This window comes from Microcebus murinus, chromosome 12, assembly GCF_040939455.1.
Source record: "Microcebus murinus isolate Inina chromosome 12, M.murinus_Inina_mat1.0, whole genome shotgun sequence".
Lineage (NCBI taxonomy): Eukaryota > Metazoa > Chordata > Mammalia > Primates > Cheirogaleidae > Microcebus > Microcebus murinus.
The window spans coordinates 26435079-26451845 of NC_134115.1; the positions used below are offsets into that span (position 1 = coordinate 26435079).

The 16767-nt window shown below is 41.2% G+C and overlaps 1 protein-coding gene across 1 annotated transcript in view; it reads right to left on the reverse strand.

Annotated features, from left to right (window-relative positions):
- Positions 1–13364: 13364 nt before the first annotated feature.
- C12H9orf85 (chromosome 12 C9orf85 homolog) overlaps positions 13365–16767 on the reverse strand; it is an 80984-nt gene continuing 77581 nt past the window's right edge. Inside the window, exons 5-6 of the mRNA XM_076008635.1 lie at positions 16276–16280; positions 13365–15176 (exon numbers count right to left, since the gene is read on the reverse strand). Coding sequence (XP_075864750.1) covers positions 14984–15176; positions 16276–16280 — 198 coding nt within the window. The 3' untranslated portion in view covers positions 13365–14983. The remainder of the gene's footprint in view (positions 15177–16275; positions 16281–16767) is intronic.

The following is a 16767-nucleotide window of genomic DNA, read 5'->3' on the forward strand; positions in this document are numbered from 1 at the left end:
TTGTGTCCAGATCATCCTTATGTTTGACATCACCATCTGTTTAAGTTTGCAGTAATATGCAATCATTCTCCATGACCTATTGACTTTTACACTGGCCAAGCAGGCAAGTTGAATAAGAATGTGATAAGAATCACACCACTGCATCTTTTGAGAGTTTGGTGGTGGCACCAGCCAATACAATTCTCCTAAGAAGGGGGAATTGCTTTTGCCTTACTGTCTTGGAGGGGTGGTGGGTACAATTCCAGGGTTTTCAATCAGCTCTTTCTACTATAGTGACTCTTACTTCAGAAATCAGAGAACAAATATGGCATCTGTCTGTTACTAAGTATTACCTAGCCCCACTATACATTTAAAGACTGTGGGAAATAACCATAGTGTGGATCCGAGGTCCTCCTGGACCCACCGTAAGATGGACTTGGGCCCAGACTCCATCAGTTATCTGACCAGTGGACCACATTGGCATTTTCCAGGTCTCCTAGGATAAATGTCAGTTCAGAGCAAGTATCTAATAACTCCTGGGAGGTCTCGTTATCCTTCTTTGCTCTGTGTGCAATTTCCTAAGTGAATGACAGTAGGTTCTTCCAGGGAAGAGGAGAAGGATGATTTTTGGTAAACACTGGTGCCTCTATTACAGCTCCCTTTCTCAAAAGACCACCTTCCCCTCTGTCGAGGGGCTTTGGCTTAGATCTGGGAGTTAAGAGGCCAGAATTCCCCACTATGTAAATTTGAAGTCTTCCTATTATACCCCCAATGTTTCCACATGTATATATCAAGAATAACTTCAGTAGTGATTATATATTTCATTTTGAGAGATCCTGTGATCATTTAGCTATTGCCATAGATGCCTGTGGATCAAAAATGCTCTGATTACCACTGTCTCTGCTGTTTACTGTGGTCATTGTGCTCACCTTGTCTCTGAGAGTTAAACACTGCCCTTTGGCCTCAAGCCTCTGGGATCCAGTATTCCCAGGAGATCAGGGGAACCAATCGCTTTGCAACATTCCCCAAGGTCATCTTGGGCCTTTTGAGGGCAGCCACCAGCTTGTCAAGCATGCTTGTATCTCCTGCTGCCTGGTGACTAGTGGATGAGAGGGTGGCTGAGCAGTCATTTGTAACAGAGAAGTACTGCTCTTTGGTATGCCAGGGAAGTTCCAGCATTTTGACCTAATTAACTCTAGGCTATAAGTAGGTCATAAAACCTAGACTCAAGAATATACATCAGAGTCCCCTGGAGAACTTGTGAAAATAGATTCCTGGGTCCTACCCCCATGAATTTCTGATTCAGTAGGTCTGGGGTGGGGTCTGAGAATTTGCATTTCTTTGTTCCCAGATAATGCTGACACTGTTGTTTAGGGACATGGTTTGAGAACCATTGTTTGACATTTCAGCCTCATCATATCAGAGGCCTACAGAAGATTTTCTCAAGCTTTAATATGCACACAAGTCACCTGGGCCTCTTGCTAAAATACAGAGTTTTGATTCAGTAGGTATGGAGCGAATTCTGAGATTCTAGGGATAGGGGGGGTTCCAATCGGCTCCCAGGTGATGCCACTGCTGCTGATCCTCAGACCAACCTGTGTATCAAGGCTAGAGGCCATGAGTCCAGGCTTCAATTCGCCAACCTTATGGACCATTAATGTCACTCTGAGGGCTGGGCGTGGTGGCTCACGCCTGTAATCCTAGCACTCTGGGAGGCCGATGCAGGAGGTCAGGAGTTCGAAACCAGCCTGAGCAAGAGCGAAACCCTGTCTCTACTATAAATAGAAAGAAATTAATTGGCTAACTAAAAATATATAGAAAAAAGTAGCCGGGCATAGTGACACATGTCTGTAGTCCCAACTACTTGGGAGGCTGAGGCAGGAAGATCACTAGAGCCCAGGATTCTGAGGTTGCTGTGAGCTAGGCTGATGCCATGGCACTCTAGCCCGGGCAACAGAGTGAGACTCTGACTCAAAAAAAAAGAAAAAATAAAAGAAAAATGTCACTTTGAGGTGGTCCACCCAACACATTAAATCCTAACCCATTTTTGTGACTTTGGCTCAATCAATACTTTTCCTCCTTGGTCTAACACTTCTGGGATCCACTCTCATATGGGCTCCCCGAACTCCTGGCAACACAGATTGGTGCAATCCCGATCCGAACTTCTTTTTGTGTGCAGGCTACCACCTCTCAGTTCAGCACTTGTAGTTCCTTTCAGTAATGGCCTCGTGGGACTGAGGGGTGTGTGCTAGGGCTGGGGGGCCTGAGAAGTACTGGTATCAGCTTGTGTGACAGCTGCCCCACGTCAATTATTGAAAGATTTTTATGCAGGTGAGGACTGGTTCTCTCAAACAGTGGAGGAAGAGTTGCCTCCAGCTAAGGAAGTCCAAGGGACCTGGAAATTTCAAAATTCACAGTCTTACCCACATCTATTCAACCTCTGCTTCAAGTCCCACTCTCCACCTGTCCCCTTCTCTTGGCAGAAGAGACCTAGGGAAGTGAAGCTTTTAATTGGTGCTGTAGCCCAGTTAAATGTTGCTATGATGCTCAGCATTAGGCACTGGGCTTGGCCCACAGTGTCCCCTGCTCTGTGACTACAGGAGATGCTTCATCCTTCAAAAGCGGCCACCTACCCGCTCAGATTACCCACTTACAATCTCACTTGGAAACTCACAGTTTCATTTCTGCTTTATTCTTCATACCCTTTCTAGGACTTTTGAAAGAAGCCAGGTGGCTCCATGGCCTACAATCATTACGGTCACCGTAATGGCAATGCCACAGTACTTGAGCTCCCAATGCCCTGCCCTCCTCCTGCACTTCATCTCATGCCCACACAGTGATAATCTGAATAATCGTGATGCTGCCAGACAGCAGGGATTATCTGTGTCCCATTTCACCCTCTGGCAAATAAATTATCTCTAAGCTCTTCAAAGACATGGGCCACCCAAACCCAGAATCCCACTCTGAGTGTCTTTCATCTGGGGCCACGTGTGGTAGCAATTTCTGTATCAGTCAAGATCCCAGAAAGAAATAGATGACATACTCCAACTGGATAGTTTAAAGAGAGCTTAATAAAGGCACTGTTTACAAAGATATGAGTAGGATAGAGAATTCACAAAGCCCTGTGGGGCTAGTAACAGCAGGGTACCATTAACACCCATAGACCTAAAGGCGAGATGAAAATAAATGCTCTTTCCCAACTGGAAAATAGAGGGGTCTGTGTGTAGAGGACCATCAGACCATCCAGCCTGTCCATGGTGACCCCACAGGAAGGGAGCAAGGGGACTCTTGTTTCAGGGATTCTCATTGCATAAATTCAATTGGAAGTCAAAAGTCGGGGACACCCATTGATGTAACCGCTGTAGGTCAGCTTCCCTGCGTACACAGCAGGGTCAACAATGCTTCTGGAAGGACAAATGGAAGATATCTTTGTTTCCTTCATCTATGAAAATATCCAGGACAGTAGTTGTCCATATCAGCACCCAAAGAGCTAATTTTTATGCCATTGTTTTAATGTTCCACCTTTTATATAATCCCCTCTTGATGGACATTTAGGTCACTTCCAATATTTGGCTCTTATAAGCAATGGCCACCATTGCTGCCACCTGTACAGCTCCCATGGCACTATAGCAGCCAGGGGTAGGAAGGAGGTTGGACAAAGGCTTCGGTGGCTCCCAGGGAAGTGAAGAAATGGGCTTCAGGGACAGCAGAGCAGCTCAAGTTACAAGGGCAGAACTCAGAAATACACTAATCCACAACTGCCTGTCCTGTGATTTTTAAAAATGATTAATAACTTTTGTGTTTCTATGTTTGGTCTCCCCAACTAAGTGTAAACTCCCTGGGGGCAGAGGCTGTGTCTTATCCTTCCATGGATCCTCCCATGGCCCTTGGGACAGTCTGGCATGAGTGAATGAATGAAGATACTTCAGTGTTCAGAGCTATGCCATACATAACGTGTCCACAGACCTAGTTACAAGACATAATAAAATTATCTGAAAAAAACAACAACTACCCTGTGTATTTTACCTAATTCCAACAGAACAACATCAATGTGATTGGAACACAAGGGCACAGAGCACAGCATTTCAAAATGACTGTATTGGGTAAAACTCTGACAGCATTTAATATAGTCCAAGCTGGACAAACACTTCAGCTCTCCTTGAATGATTTCATAGGTCGGCATCAGCTAGTCCAGCCCTGGCTTTTGATTAACAGTGCTTAAGATACGCAGTGATCTGAAATATGATCTGAAATCAGATCATACAGCCGTGACTTTAAAGTGATAGCTGAGTAATGGATGGTAATTTCCCATCTATTATGATAAGACTCCTTTTCCAACAGATTTTTGTGCATTCTGCTAAATGACTCTGCTTTTCATTTCCCTAACACATTTTTCTTCCCAGAATGCCCTTCTAATATGCCTTGTTTAGGTGGTCAATGGCTTTGTAACAATTTGCAGGCATTTGTTTCTGTCTGTTACAGGCTGATTCTTCTTATCTCTCCTTGATTTGTTAGGATGCCTTTGACCTCCTGTCACTGAGAGGAGGAGGGGTGAGGTCTTTCTCTGCAGATAATGAAGAGCAGGCAGTTTTATTTCTTAGATTGTATTACAAGATTTGAGGATTAAGGAAGAGATAGCAGGGGGTTTCTATATGAGATTCGATCACTCAAGTGTATTGCTGCAGAATGTGTGTTCTGCACCTATGCAAATATTGAAAACAAACTAAGGCTTTAAATAAATAGAGACCAAGAGCCGGGCACAGTCATTAATGCCTGTAGACCCAGCTTCTTGGGAGGCTGATGTGGGAGGATTACTTGAATCCAGGAGTTTGAACCCAGCCTGGGCAACATAGTAAGACACTCTGACCCTGACCTTCACATTCTGTCAAGAAAGAAACGAACGAAAGAAAGAAAGAAAGAAATAGAGAAAGAAAGAGAGAGAGGAAGAAAGAGAGAAAGAAAGAGAGAAAGGAGAGGAAGGAAGGAAGGAAGGAAGGAAGGAAGGAAGGAAGGAAGGAAGGAAGGAAGGAAGGAAGGAACCCCATGCCCTTTCCTGCTTGATTTGGGACCACAGACACTGATATATATTTTTTAACTTAATATCAACATGAAACCAAAGGGCTATATTCATCTCTTAGTGACCACAGTTGGCACAAATAAAATAATAGTCTACCAAGTGATAGTGGGTTGATATGCCAGTTATTCCAGTTGAGGATTACATTTCAATTTTTATAAATCTTTAATACTGAAGAGTAACATAAGTAACATATATAAAGTGTAGAAATGTAAAAGTATAGCTAAGTATACATATGTGTACAGTGTTTATATATGTGTATACGTACATGTATGTATACATAACCATCACCAGATTGAGAAGTAGAACATTTCTAGCATTCTGGAAGGTTCCCATGCACTCTATTCTAATTATTACTGCCCCACCCCCAAGGGTAATCACTATTCTGACTTTGATAACAATAGATTAGTTTTACCTGTTTTTGATTTTCATTTAAAAGGAACTATATGATATTACTTTTTTGGTTCCAGTTTTTTTTGTTGTTATTGATCATTATATTATGAGATTCAGCCAGGTCATTGTTGTGTATCACTAGTTTCTTTTCATTGCTGAGGAGTATTCTAGTGTATGCATATATAACAATTTATTCATTCTATCATTGGTGGAATTCTATCATTTAATTTCTTAGAATAAAATTTTTTAAAGTGCAAATAAATATTTAACAAATTGTACTTAGAATATAAACCACTGAATAACCTCTTAGAAGTTGTGCATATCTAAAGGTAGAGGTTTTTTTTGAGACAGAGTCTCACTGTGTTGCCCAGGCTACAGTGCTGTGGTGTCAGCCTAACTCACAGCAACCTCAAACTCCTGGACTCAAGTGATCATCCTGCCTCGGCCTCCCAAGTGGCTGGCACTACAGATGTGCACCACCATGCCCAGCTAATCTTTTATTTCTTTTTTTAGCTGGCCGGCTTTTTCTGTTTTTCATAGAGACGGGGTTCTCACTCTTGGTCAGGCTGGTCTTGAACTCCTGAGCTCAAGCAATCTTCCCACCTCAGCCTCTCAGAGTGCTAGGGCTACAGGCATGAGCCACCCACCGCACCTAGCCTACAGGTAGAGTTTGCCTTTTAGCAACACCTAATGACTTAGGAAGGCTACAGGTCTAGAATTGTGTGCATTCACAACTTGGAAACACTGACTTTTAGTTTTAAAGGACTTCAGCATCTACATGTCTATTAGAACCACATAACAATGTCTGGATCCCACTTGGAATCTTTTCAGTCAGAATCTTTGCAGGGAGAGCCCAGAATTGGTAGGTTACCAAACATGCCCACGTGATTCTAATGTGCAGGCAAGGCTAAGAACTATAGACTAGTGATTCTCAAACTTTCATGAAACATCAGAATCACCTGGAGGGCTCTTTCAAACACAAATTGCCATGCCCTGCCTCTGTAGTGTGTTTCACTAAGCCTGGGGCAGAATCCAAAAATTTGCATTTCTAACAATTTCCCAGGTGATGCTGATTCTGCTAGTCTGGGAACCACTTGATGAGAACCACCAATCTAGACCAACTCTGTTATTTAATACAAGGAAAAACTGCAGGCCAGACAGTCGAAGTAATTTGCTGAAGTCACAGAGCCAGCAAGTGACAAAGTTGTAGTTTGAACAGGGGCCTCACAATTACTTTCACCTGATAGATTCAAACTTGGATATTGCTCTCAGTGTTATGCCACCTGAAGCTATGTTAAAAGACTTCTTTCCTTTAACAAAAAATAAACAATACAAATAGATGTTGGAAGGGGTGGGTGAAGTAACTTTTTCATTAACCAATTTGCAAAAACTTAAGCATCCCAAGGAAGGGGAAGCAGAGCAAGTACACTACTGTGTTTCCCTGAAAATAAGACAGGGTCTTATATTTATTTTTCTTGAAGAAGACATCCTAGGGCTTATTTTCAGAGGATGTGTTATTTTTTTTAAGTACGGTACAACAATCTACATTTATTCAAATAGTTAAGTCGTCTTCTTCTGGAACATCATCATAACCCTCCAAACCCCGAATTCCATCCTGAATTTCTTTCGACTCTATTTCCTTTAGAACCATTGGCCCCAATCTCTCATGTCGAGCAATAGAGCTCTCATGGGGCAGATGAGAAGGGCTGCTCGTCTTCTTTACTGCTCTGCGAGGAAATGCATGGGTTGTGCAGATATGCTGCATAGCCACGCCCATCACTAGGTCTTATTTTCAGGGTAGGGCTTACATTGCACAAATGCTTAGAAATCCTGCTAGGGCTTATTTTATGGGTAGGTCTTATTTTCGGGGAAACACGGTAGGACCAATATGTGAGGTGGACAAGAGCGATGGGAAACTGAAGGCTAACCCTGCTCAGCAAAGGGCACTTCTTATGTCCTCCCCTCCTTTAGCCACCTCCCAACTGCTGAGCTGCTGCAACCTGCCTGGCCCATGTGGTCACAAGTCACCCAGTCAGGAGACACCGTGGCCAAGGGTGTATGTTTCTTCCACATCCCTCTCATAGCACAAGACTTACTGTCTTGCTGTATTTCCCCTTGGCTCCTAAATCTCACTCACACTTGCCCCTTATAATAGGATTTCCCCAAATATGGCTGGCTTGTCCCCAACAGCTGTGGCCCGCACCTGACATTTAGATAGCCCTGTGCCTAAGGGTGCAACAGCTGTGGAGGGGTGTGAGCCCAACCTCCTAGCTGTGCTAAGGACACTGTAATGACTTCAATGCACTGACAGCTTGGACCTTTGCGTGCTGAGCCATTTGGCTTGCCATAGTGGCTCCCCAAGCCACACCAGCATGTATCACATGGCAGAAGAGCTTTGCCTAGGGGCTGGGGAATCCGTATTTTAAATACATCCAGGTCTGGGGACCACTGCCCAATATCATCATATTGGGCATTTAATGAGAATCATTAATTCCATTAGTTGCTTTTAGGGGGGTATCTAATAACATTATACAGCAATTTTCATAGTGTTCATACTTGGGTGGTGGAGAAAATATTTTCAGCTGAGGATTCAAGCAGAAACTAATTCATTCTACCAAATAGGAATAGAGAAGAAAGAAAAGAAACTGCATCGGCCAGAGAATACAGGTGCAGGGCACTCTCATATGATATTATAAAATGTTTTCTGTAGAAAACAACTGATGCAGACTCATTTTTTTTTTTTTTTTTTTGAGACAGAGTCTCACTTTGTTGCCCAGGCTAGAGTGAGTGCCGTGGCGTCAGCCTAGCTCACAGCAACCTCAATCTCCTGGGCTCAGTGATCCTACTGCCTCAGCCTCCCGAGTAGCTGGGACTACAGGCATGCGCCACCATGCCCGGCTAATTTTTTGTATATATATTTTTAGTTGGTCAATTAATTTATTCTATTTTTGGTAGAGACGGGGTCTCGCTCAGGCTGGTTTCGAACTCCTGACCTTGAGCAATCCGCCCGCCTCGGCCTCCCAAAGTGCTAGGATTACAGGCGTGAGCCACCACGCCCGGCCTCAGACTCATTTTTATTTTTTTATTTTTTTTTTTTTTTTGAGACAGAGTCTCACTTTGTTGTCCAGGCTAGAGTGAGTGCCGTGGCGTCAGCCTAGCTCACAGCAACCTCAAACTCCTGGGCTTGAGTGATCCTTCTGCCTCAGCCTCCCGAGTAGCTGGGACTACAGGCATGCGCCACCATGCCCGGCTAATTTTTTTTTATATATATATCAGTTGGCCAATTAATTTCTTTCTATTTATAGTAGAGACGGGGTCTCGCTCTTGCTCAGGCTGGTTTTGAACTCCTGACCTTGAGCAATCCGCCCGCCTCGGCCTCCCAAGAGCTAGGATTACAGGCGTGAGCCACAGCGCCCGGCCAGACTCATTTTTAAATAAAGATAAATGCAAAGACTTAAGGATTCTCCAATACGAAGAGAAAAGCAGCCAGTTCAGTGGTGGAAATGAGCAACTTGGGAAACAAAGCCAAAATGGAACAAAACAAAAAATAAGGATCTAGAATGGACCCAAACGATCCCCTGCAAACGACAATGGTTACAGCAACATTTTCTTAGGAAGAATCAGGCTGATACCAGAATTCCCATTTTGGTTTTTAGGGTTTGCTGTATGTATAGCTTTCATTATTGAAGGTAGGTCCAGTTATCATTTTGTTTCCTTCATTAAGACCCTGGTTGCACCACCCCCTCCAAGCATATTTATTTACACACAGAGAGACATACATTCAGTTCTGGCATCTCGCTTTGACTTAAAGATCAAGAAAACCATTTCTTCATATTTTCCAGGAATGCCACTCCCTTTCCCTCCCAAGAGTCATGTTGGACATAACCCACAATATACCCAGCACAGAAGACAACAAAAGATTTTTTTGTTTTTTCTTTTTTTGAGACAGAGTCTCAGTCTGTTGCCTGAGCTAGAGTGCCCATCAGCCTAGCTCACAGCAACCTCAAACTCCTGGGCTCAAGCGATGCTCCTGCCTCAGCCTCCCGAGTAGCTGGGACTACAGGCATGCGCCACCATGCCTGGCTAATTTTTTCTATATATTTTTAGTTGGCCAATTAATTTTTTTGTATTTTTAGTAGAGATGGTTCAGGCTGGTTTCCAACTCCTGACCTTTAGCGATTTTCCCGCCTCAGCCTCCCAGAGTGCTAGGATTACAGGTGTGAGCCACTACGCCTGGCCTAAACCCAATTTTTAAAATGAGCATAATATCTGAATAGACATTTCACCAAAGAAGATATAAGAGTGGCTAATAAACATATAAAAAGATGCTGAGTCAACATCATGAGTCATCAGGAATATACAAATTCAAACTACAATGAGACTTCATACCCACTGGAATGGCAATAATCAAAATGGACTGGTGAAGATATGGAACCTCCTCAGCATGGAACCCTGACACAAAGCTGATAGAACTGTAAAATGGTGCAGATACTTTGGAAGACAGTTTGGTAGTTTCTTAAAAATTCAAAGATAATTTTACTATTCAATCCAGCAATCTCACTTCTCAGAATATATACCCAAGAAAAATAAAAACATGTCTTTGCACACAAAGACTTTGCATGCAAATGTTCGCAGCAGCATTATTTATAATAGCCCAAAATGGAAACAATGAAAATTTGAGCAAACAAAATTAGTATGTCCATACAATGAAACACTATTCAGTAAAAAAGGATGAATTATTGGTACATGTTTTAAAATGGATATGCTCAAAAACGTTATGTTAGGTGAAGAAAGCCAGACTCAAGGACTACATATTTTATAATTCCTTTTATCTGAAAAGTTCAAAAAGGTGTATAGACACAAAAAAGACATTAATTCTTGGGGCTGGGGAGTAGGGACAGGGAGTGACTACAAATGGGCATGAGGGATCTTTCTGAGGTGATGGAAACGTTCTAAAACTAGACTGTAATGATAATTGCACAATGCTTGTAAATTTACCAAATCATTAAATTATACACTTAAAATGAGTGAATTTTATGGCATGTAAATTATACCTTGATAAAGCATCTTAAAAAATATAGAAACAGAATTATCACGTTATGGAACAAGCTTTTATAGAATTTTACAGAATTTACAGCACAATGAAGACTGATGCTTTTATCTGTGGTTCCCAAAAATTCCCAGGCTGAGAATCCCTTTTTAACAGCAAAAACAGTCACGGCCCTGCAGTAGTGGAATTGAACCTTAAGTATAAATTGAGGAAATACATTATTTCAGGAATATGGTGAACTCAGTAATAACTTTAATTTGCATTAAAGTACATATAAAAATAGCATATAAATATGCAAGATATATTCAGTCTACTAAGAATGATAAGTGCACATGCAACCTCACCAGCTCCTTGATACAGGTGAGGGTCACTGAAGGACAGTGGCCCCCGGAGTTAAAATTTCCTTAAAAGCTTTTCATCTCCTTAATGCAGCATTCAACAACAAAAAAGCAAAATTACTGCTTTCAATACAATTCCAGGATGGTTTTAGTCATCTCTGCAATTTACAGCTGGAAAGAACGTGATTTTCTTTTTGGACTACAAGCATGTCTCATGTGTGCACAAAATGTACTTGACAAGTGGATTGTAGAAAAAGAGGACCCCTAGGACTGGAAAAATACAGAAAGGTTGACTGGACAGGCTGAATCCTGTCCAAGCATATTGTGGAGCTGTTCTGTGGATTCCTGTTTTGTCTCCAATCTATTTCCTAGGGCCCATTTCAGTCATACCTGCTTGTGTCACCACACTTCTACAATGCAAGCATTATGCGAAATGTTCATGACCCTACAGAGACAGCCTGTCCCTTACTGTGGCTTCCTTCCTCTGGGATTTTCATTCTCTGTGGATATCCTCTCAAATTCATGGACAGTAGCATAGCATCATTAAGTATTTCCAGCACTACCAGTTGAGGACTTCCCACCAGTAAATCACTTAATAGGATCTGAAATGAACTATTTCCATTGCCAAGAAATGAATTCCAAAATTGTTTCCAAATTATTTTTAAGAGACACTTGTTTCAGTAAGTCTTGTTTTTGTCACTGTCCACTGGCAGCCACACATTGCACCTGCCTGTGTCAGCTGGCAACCACACATGTTGCAAAGGCGAGAAACATAGGAGAAACTTATTTTTAAACAGTGGGTAACTGTTCAGTTACACTTCCAAATAGTACACTCAGTATGTTTTTGGGTGAAGTATAATAAATATATAAAGATACTATTCTGTTTCCAGACTTTCTGGACACTGTGTACTGTATTAATTCTATGTTTTCCCAGAAGAACAATTGAACCTATTGCTTTAGAGTACTTCCCCAGAAAACACTGAGCAGACTATACTATTTGAAAGTGTAAATAACATGGATTAAAAATAATTTAATCTTAGGCCGGGCGCTGTGGCTCACGCCTGTAATCCTAGCTCTTGGGAGGCCGAGGCGGGCGGATTGCTCAAGGTCAGGAGTTCAAAACCAGCCTGAGCAAGAGCGAGACCCCGTCTCTACTATAAATAGAAAGAAATTAATTGGCCAACTGATATATATATAAAAAATTAGCCGGGCATGGTGGCGCATGCCTGTAGTCCCAGCTACTCGGGAGGCTGAGGCAGAAGGATCACTCAAGCCCAGGAGTTTGAGGTTGCTGTGAGTTAGGCTGACGCCATGGCACTCACTCTAGCCTGGACAACAAAGTGAGACTCTGTCGCAAAAAAAAAAAAAAAAATAATAATAATAATTTAATCTTATATGTTTCCTGACTGCGGACATGTTGTAATATCCTCTACGAAAGGACGTGAGTTTTGTCCAGTAGCAGAACATCTTTTCTAACCTCAGCTGGTTATGGCAATTTCCCCAGGGCCAATTCATTTCCTGTATCATTTAGGTCATTGTTCCCAAGATACCATGATTTTTCCTCATGGCGGTAAAAGACATAAGGCACTCTTACAAATTAAAAAGAAAAAAATTCCACAAATAAATTTGTAACTAGATTAAGTTAATACTCAATTATATAAAAAGTTTTATTTGAACTTTAAATATGCAAATTATAATTTAAATAAAAGTTGAATGCAATGGAATATGCTTTTCTTCATTTTCTTTTTTTTTAATTTTTTTTTTCTTTTTTTAGGCAGAGTCTCACTCTGTTGCCCGGGCTAGAGTGCTATAGCATCAGCCTAGCTCACAGCAACCTCAAATTCCTGGGCTCAAGCAATCCTCCTGCCTCAGCCTCCCGAGTAGCTAGGACTACAGGCATGCACCACCATGCTCGGCTAATTTTTTATATATTTTTAATTGTCCCACTAACTTCTTTCTATTTTTAGTAGAGATGGGGGGTCTCACTCTTGTTCAGGGTGGTCTTGAACTCCTGACCTTGAGTGGTCCACCCTCTCAGCCTCCCAGAGTGCTAGGATTACAGGCATGAGCCACCACGCCCGGCCCAATTAATTTCTTTCTATTTTTAGTAGAGACAGGGTCTTGCTCTTGCTCAGGTTGGTTTCGAACTCCTGGCCTTGAGTGATCCTCCCTCCTCAGCCTCCCAGAGTGTTTATTACACTTATACATCTGTGGTTGGTGTTATTGATGGGTCTATACCTCTCAAGTATTAAAAGTAGTGAATAGTAAGCCTGATATTTCCTGAACAAATATTTTCACTGGAGGGGTATGCTTCTTTTTCAGTGTAATAGGAATTCGGTATCAAGGTTTCTTTCTTTTTCTTCCATCTAAGAGTTTCCAGTTTACATGCTTCCCACATCCACAAAAGCTCTTAGGATAATTTGAAAGAAATGTCTAAATCAAAAAAGTACAAAGTAGTATTTATAAACATCATGAATGCAGCAGATACTATTTGCCAGGAGTTTTCTATATCTTTAATAATCACACTAACTTTACATTGTAGAAGTCACTGTCCTTATTTTACAAATGAAGGCACACAAAAGGTAACTTCACAAAGGTTATTGGCCTGACTTACAGCACTAGTAAGAGATAGGGGTAGGATTCAAACAGATCTTTCTGCTAAGTCAAGATTTATGTTGTTTTATTTCGAGGCATGAATTTGATAATACACTATTCATTTTTTAAATTATTACTTGTTGAGGTAAATTTACATGCAATAAAGTGAACAAATTTTAATTACTGTTTTTATATTTCTGTATCTGTGTAACTATCTCCTGGATCAAGATACAGATGATTCCAGAATTCCAGAAGGTTTCCACCCCCCAATGCATTTTCCTAGTCAATACCAATTCCCCAAAGGTAACCACTATTCTGATGCCCAGCACCATAAATTACTTTTATTATTTTTTTTAACTTTTTTTTTTTTTGAGACAGAGTCTCGCTTTGTTTCCCAGGCTAGAGTGAGTACCCTGGCATCAGCCTAGCTCACAGCAACCTCAATCTTCTGGGCTCAAGCAATCCTCCTGCCTCAGCCTCCTGAGTAGCTGGGACTACAGGCATGCGCCACCATGCCCGGCTAATTTTTTCTCTATATATTATCTGGCCAATTCATTCCTTTCTAATTTATAGTAGAGACGGGGTCTCGCTGTTGCTCAGGCTGGTTTCAAACTCCTGACCTCGAGCAATCCGCCCGCCTCGGCCTCCCAGAGTGCTAGGATTACAGGCGTGAGCCAGGGCGCCTGGCCTACTTTTAATTATTTTTGAACTTCATATAAATGCATTCCTAAAGTATATAATCTCTTATGTCTGGATTCTTTCATGTATCCTATCTGTGAAGTTCATCCATGAACAAAGTATAATTTTTAAAATGTTAATTATAACTTAATGCTAGCATTGAATTTAGAGATATTTGATTTTAAGAAATGAAAAAAGTCCATTTTATATATTTAAATATTTATATGCAAATATTTAATATTAAAACTTGATTTACATACTGCAAATTAGTGTTGTTAGAGGTTACAGAAACTTCTAAACCAAGTTTTGTTTTTTTTAGAGACAGAGTCTCGCTTAGTCACCCAGGCTGGAGTGCAGTGGCGTGATCATAGCTCACTTCAGCTTTGAACTTCTGGGCTCAAGTGATTCTCCCACCTCAGCTCTCCTAAGTAGCTGGGACTACAGCCACAACCAATGTATTTTTTAAACTCTCTTTAGTAGTACCAATTAAGCACCAACCATACATTCTATGATAATGCAAATTGTTTCCTTTGTAAGGAGACAATATTTAATTTTTAGGGTTATATAGAAATAAAAGATGCAACCATATGTGTAATTTTGCATAGTGACATCTATACCTTTTTGAAAGTCTGGTGCTTTAATTCCTTAAAAAAGTCTAATGAATGAGATTTGGGAAGTCACAATTTTTCCCATAAGTACAATGGTTGACAAAATTGTGGGACTCACTAGTATAGACCTGAGTAAGCTATCCCAACATACTCCTTTGATTCCATAAGGGTTGCCAATAAAAACTGTGGAGGCTGGGCGCGGTGGCTCAAGCCTGTAATCCTAGCACTCTGGGTGGCCGAGGCAGGTGGATTGCTCGAGGTCAGGAGTTCAAAACCAGCCTGAGCAAGAGCAAGACCCTGTCTCTATTATAAATGGAAAGAAATTAATTGGCCAACTAATATATATATATATAGAAAAAATGAGGCGGGCATGGTGGTGCATGCCTGTAGTCCCAGCTACTCGGGAGGCTGAGGCAGGAGGATTGCTTGAGCCCAGGAGTTTGAGGTTGCTGTGAGCTAGGCTGACGCCATGGCACTCACTCTAGCCTGGGCAACAAAGTGAGACTCTGTCTCAAAAAAACAAAACAAAAAAACAAACAAAAACAAAAACAAAAAAACTGTGGGAAATGGTCCTGCAACACTCAGCATTGCTGACACATCTGAACAAAATGAGTGACAAAAACTCTATGCCACAATTACAAGACACATATCTATAATCTTTTTATTTAAAAAAACGTGGCTTTTGGCCAGCCTGGTGGCTCACGACTGTAATCCTAGCAATCTGGGAGGCTGAGGCGGGCGGATCATTTGAGCTCCGGAGTTCCAGACCAGCCTGAGCAAGAGTGAGAACCCATCTCTACTAAAAAAATAGAAAGAAATTAGCTGGACAACTAAGAAATACATATAGAAAAAAAATTAGCTGGGCTTGGTGGAGCATGCCTGTAGTCCCAGCTACTCGGGAGGGCTGAGGCAGAAGGATTGCTTGAGCCCAGGAGATTGAGGTTGCTATGGGCTAGGCTGATGCTATGGCACTCTAGCCTGGGCAACAGAGTAAGCCTCTGTCTCAAAAAAAAAAAAATGTGGCTTTTGGACAGGGTAATCTTTGGTACAGGATTAATGTTACAAAGAAAGGAAAAGATCTAGAAAGAAGAATATAGAGAAAGAATAGGAATGTGTTAATATTACAAATTTTACTTAAGAAACCAAGTTTGGCAACTGGAATATTTATAACTGCACAAATGTGAAACCTAGGCGTTTTGATTTTTATATATAACATACATATACAAATATATGAGCTAGATCTTACATACATACAATCTTGTATATATAATACATATATTTTTTCTTTTGCAGAAGGTAGGCAAACAATCAAACTGATAGTCTTCATTACTAATTAATCATTTTTTGATATGCTTATTTTTCTTTTTGCCATAGCACATAAAAGTTCTGTAGAACAGGGGTTACAAAACTTGCTATCATCTTGGAATGCATTTGGCTGCAAGTAGCAGAATTTCTGAATAGTAATTAATAGCTTACACCTTATCTTATATGAATTCTAGAGGTGGGTGAGCCCAGGGTTCATTAGTTCAGCAGCTTCACAATGTCAGGGATCTGCACCACTGTCTCTGCAGCTCATCATGGTTTCCCCATCATGGCTGCAATCCTAGACTTCAAGTCTTTTCATAGCCATATTCAGGCAGGAAGAGGCTGGTAAAAAAGTGCTTTCTTTTTGCCAGTCAGGTAAATCTTTCCCAGAATCTCCCAGCAGACCCCCCTCACATGGTTAGCTACTGGCTACTCCTGGTTGCAAGAGAGGCTGTGAAAGAGAGAGCAAAGGAATACCACATTTTGGTAGCTTGAAAGTGGCAGGTGGGCAGGGGAATGGCTTTTTGATATATGCAACTAATTGTATTTGTTATAGCTGATGATCAGAATCACCTGATGAGTTGGGGGTAAAAAAGTCCTGGGCTATATTCAAGAGTAAATGAATCATAATGTTCCAGGAATAAGAATTTTCTTAAACATTCTTTTTATGAACTTATGATCAGAATTTTGGAACTTCTGTAATAAAGCACTGTAATATTTTAGAATATATGATGCAGCCTTGATATC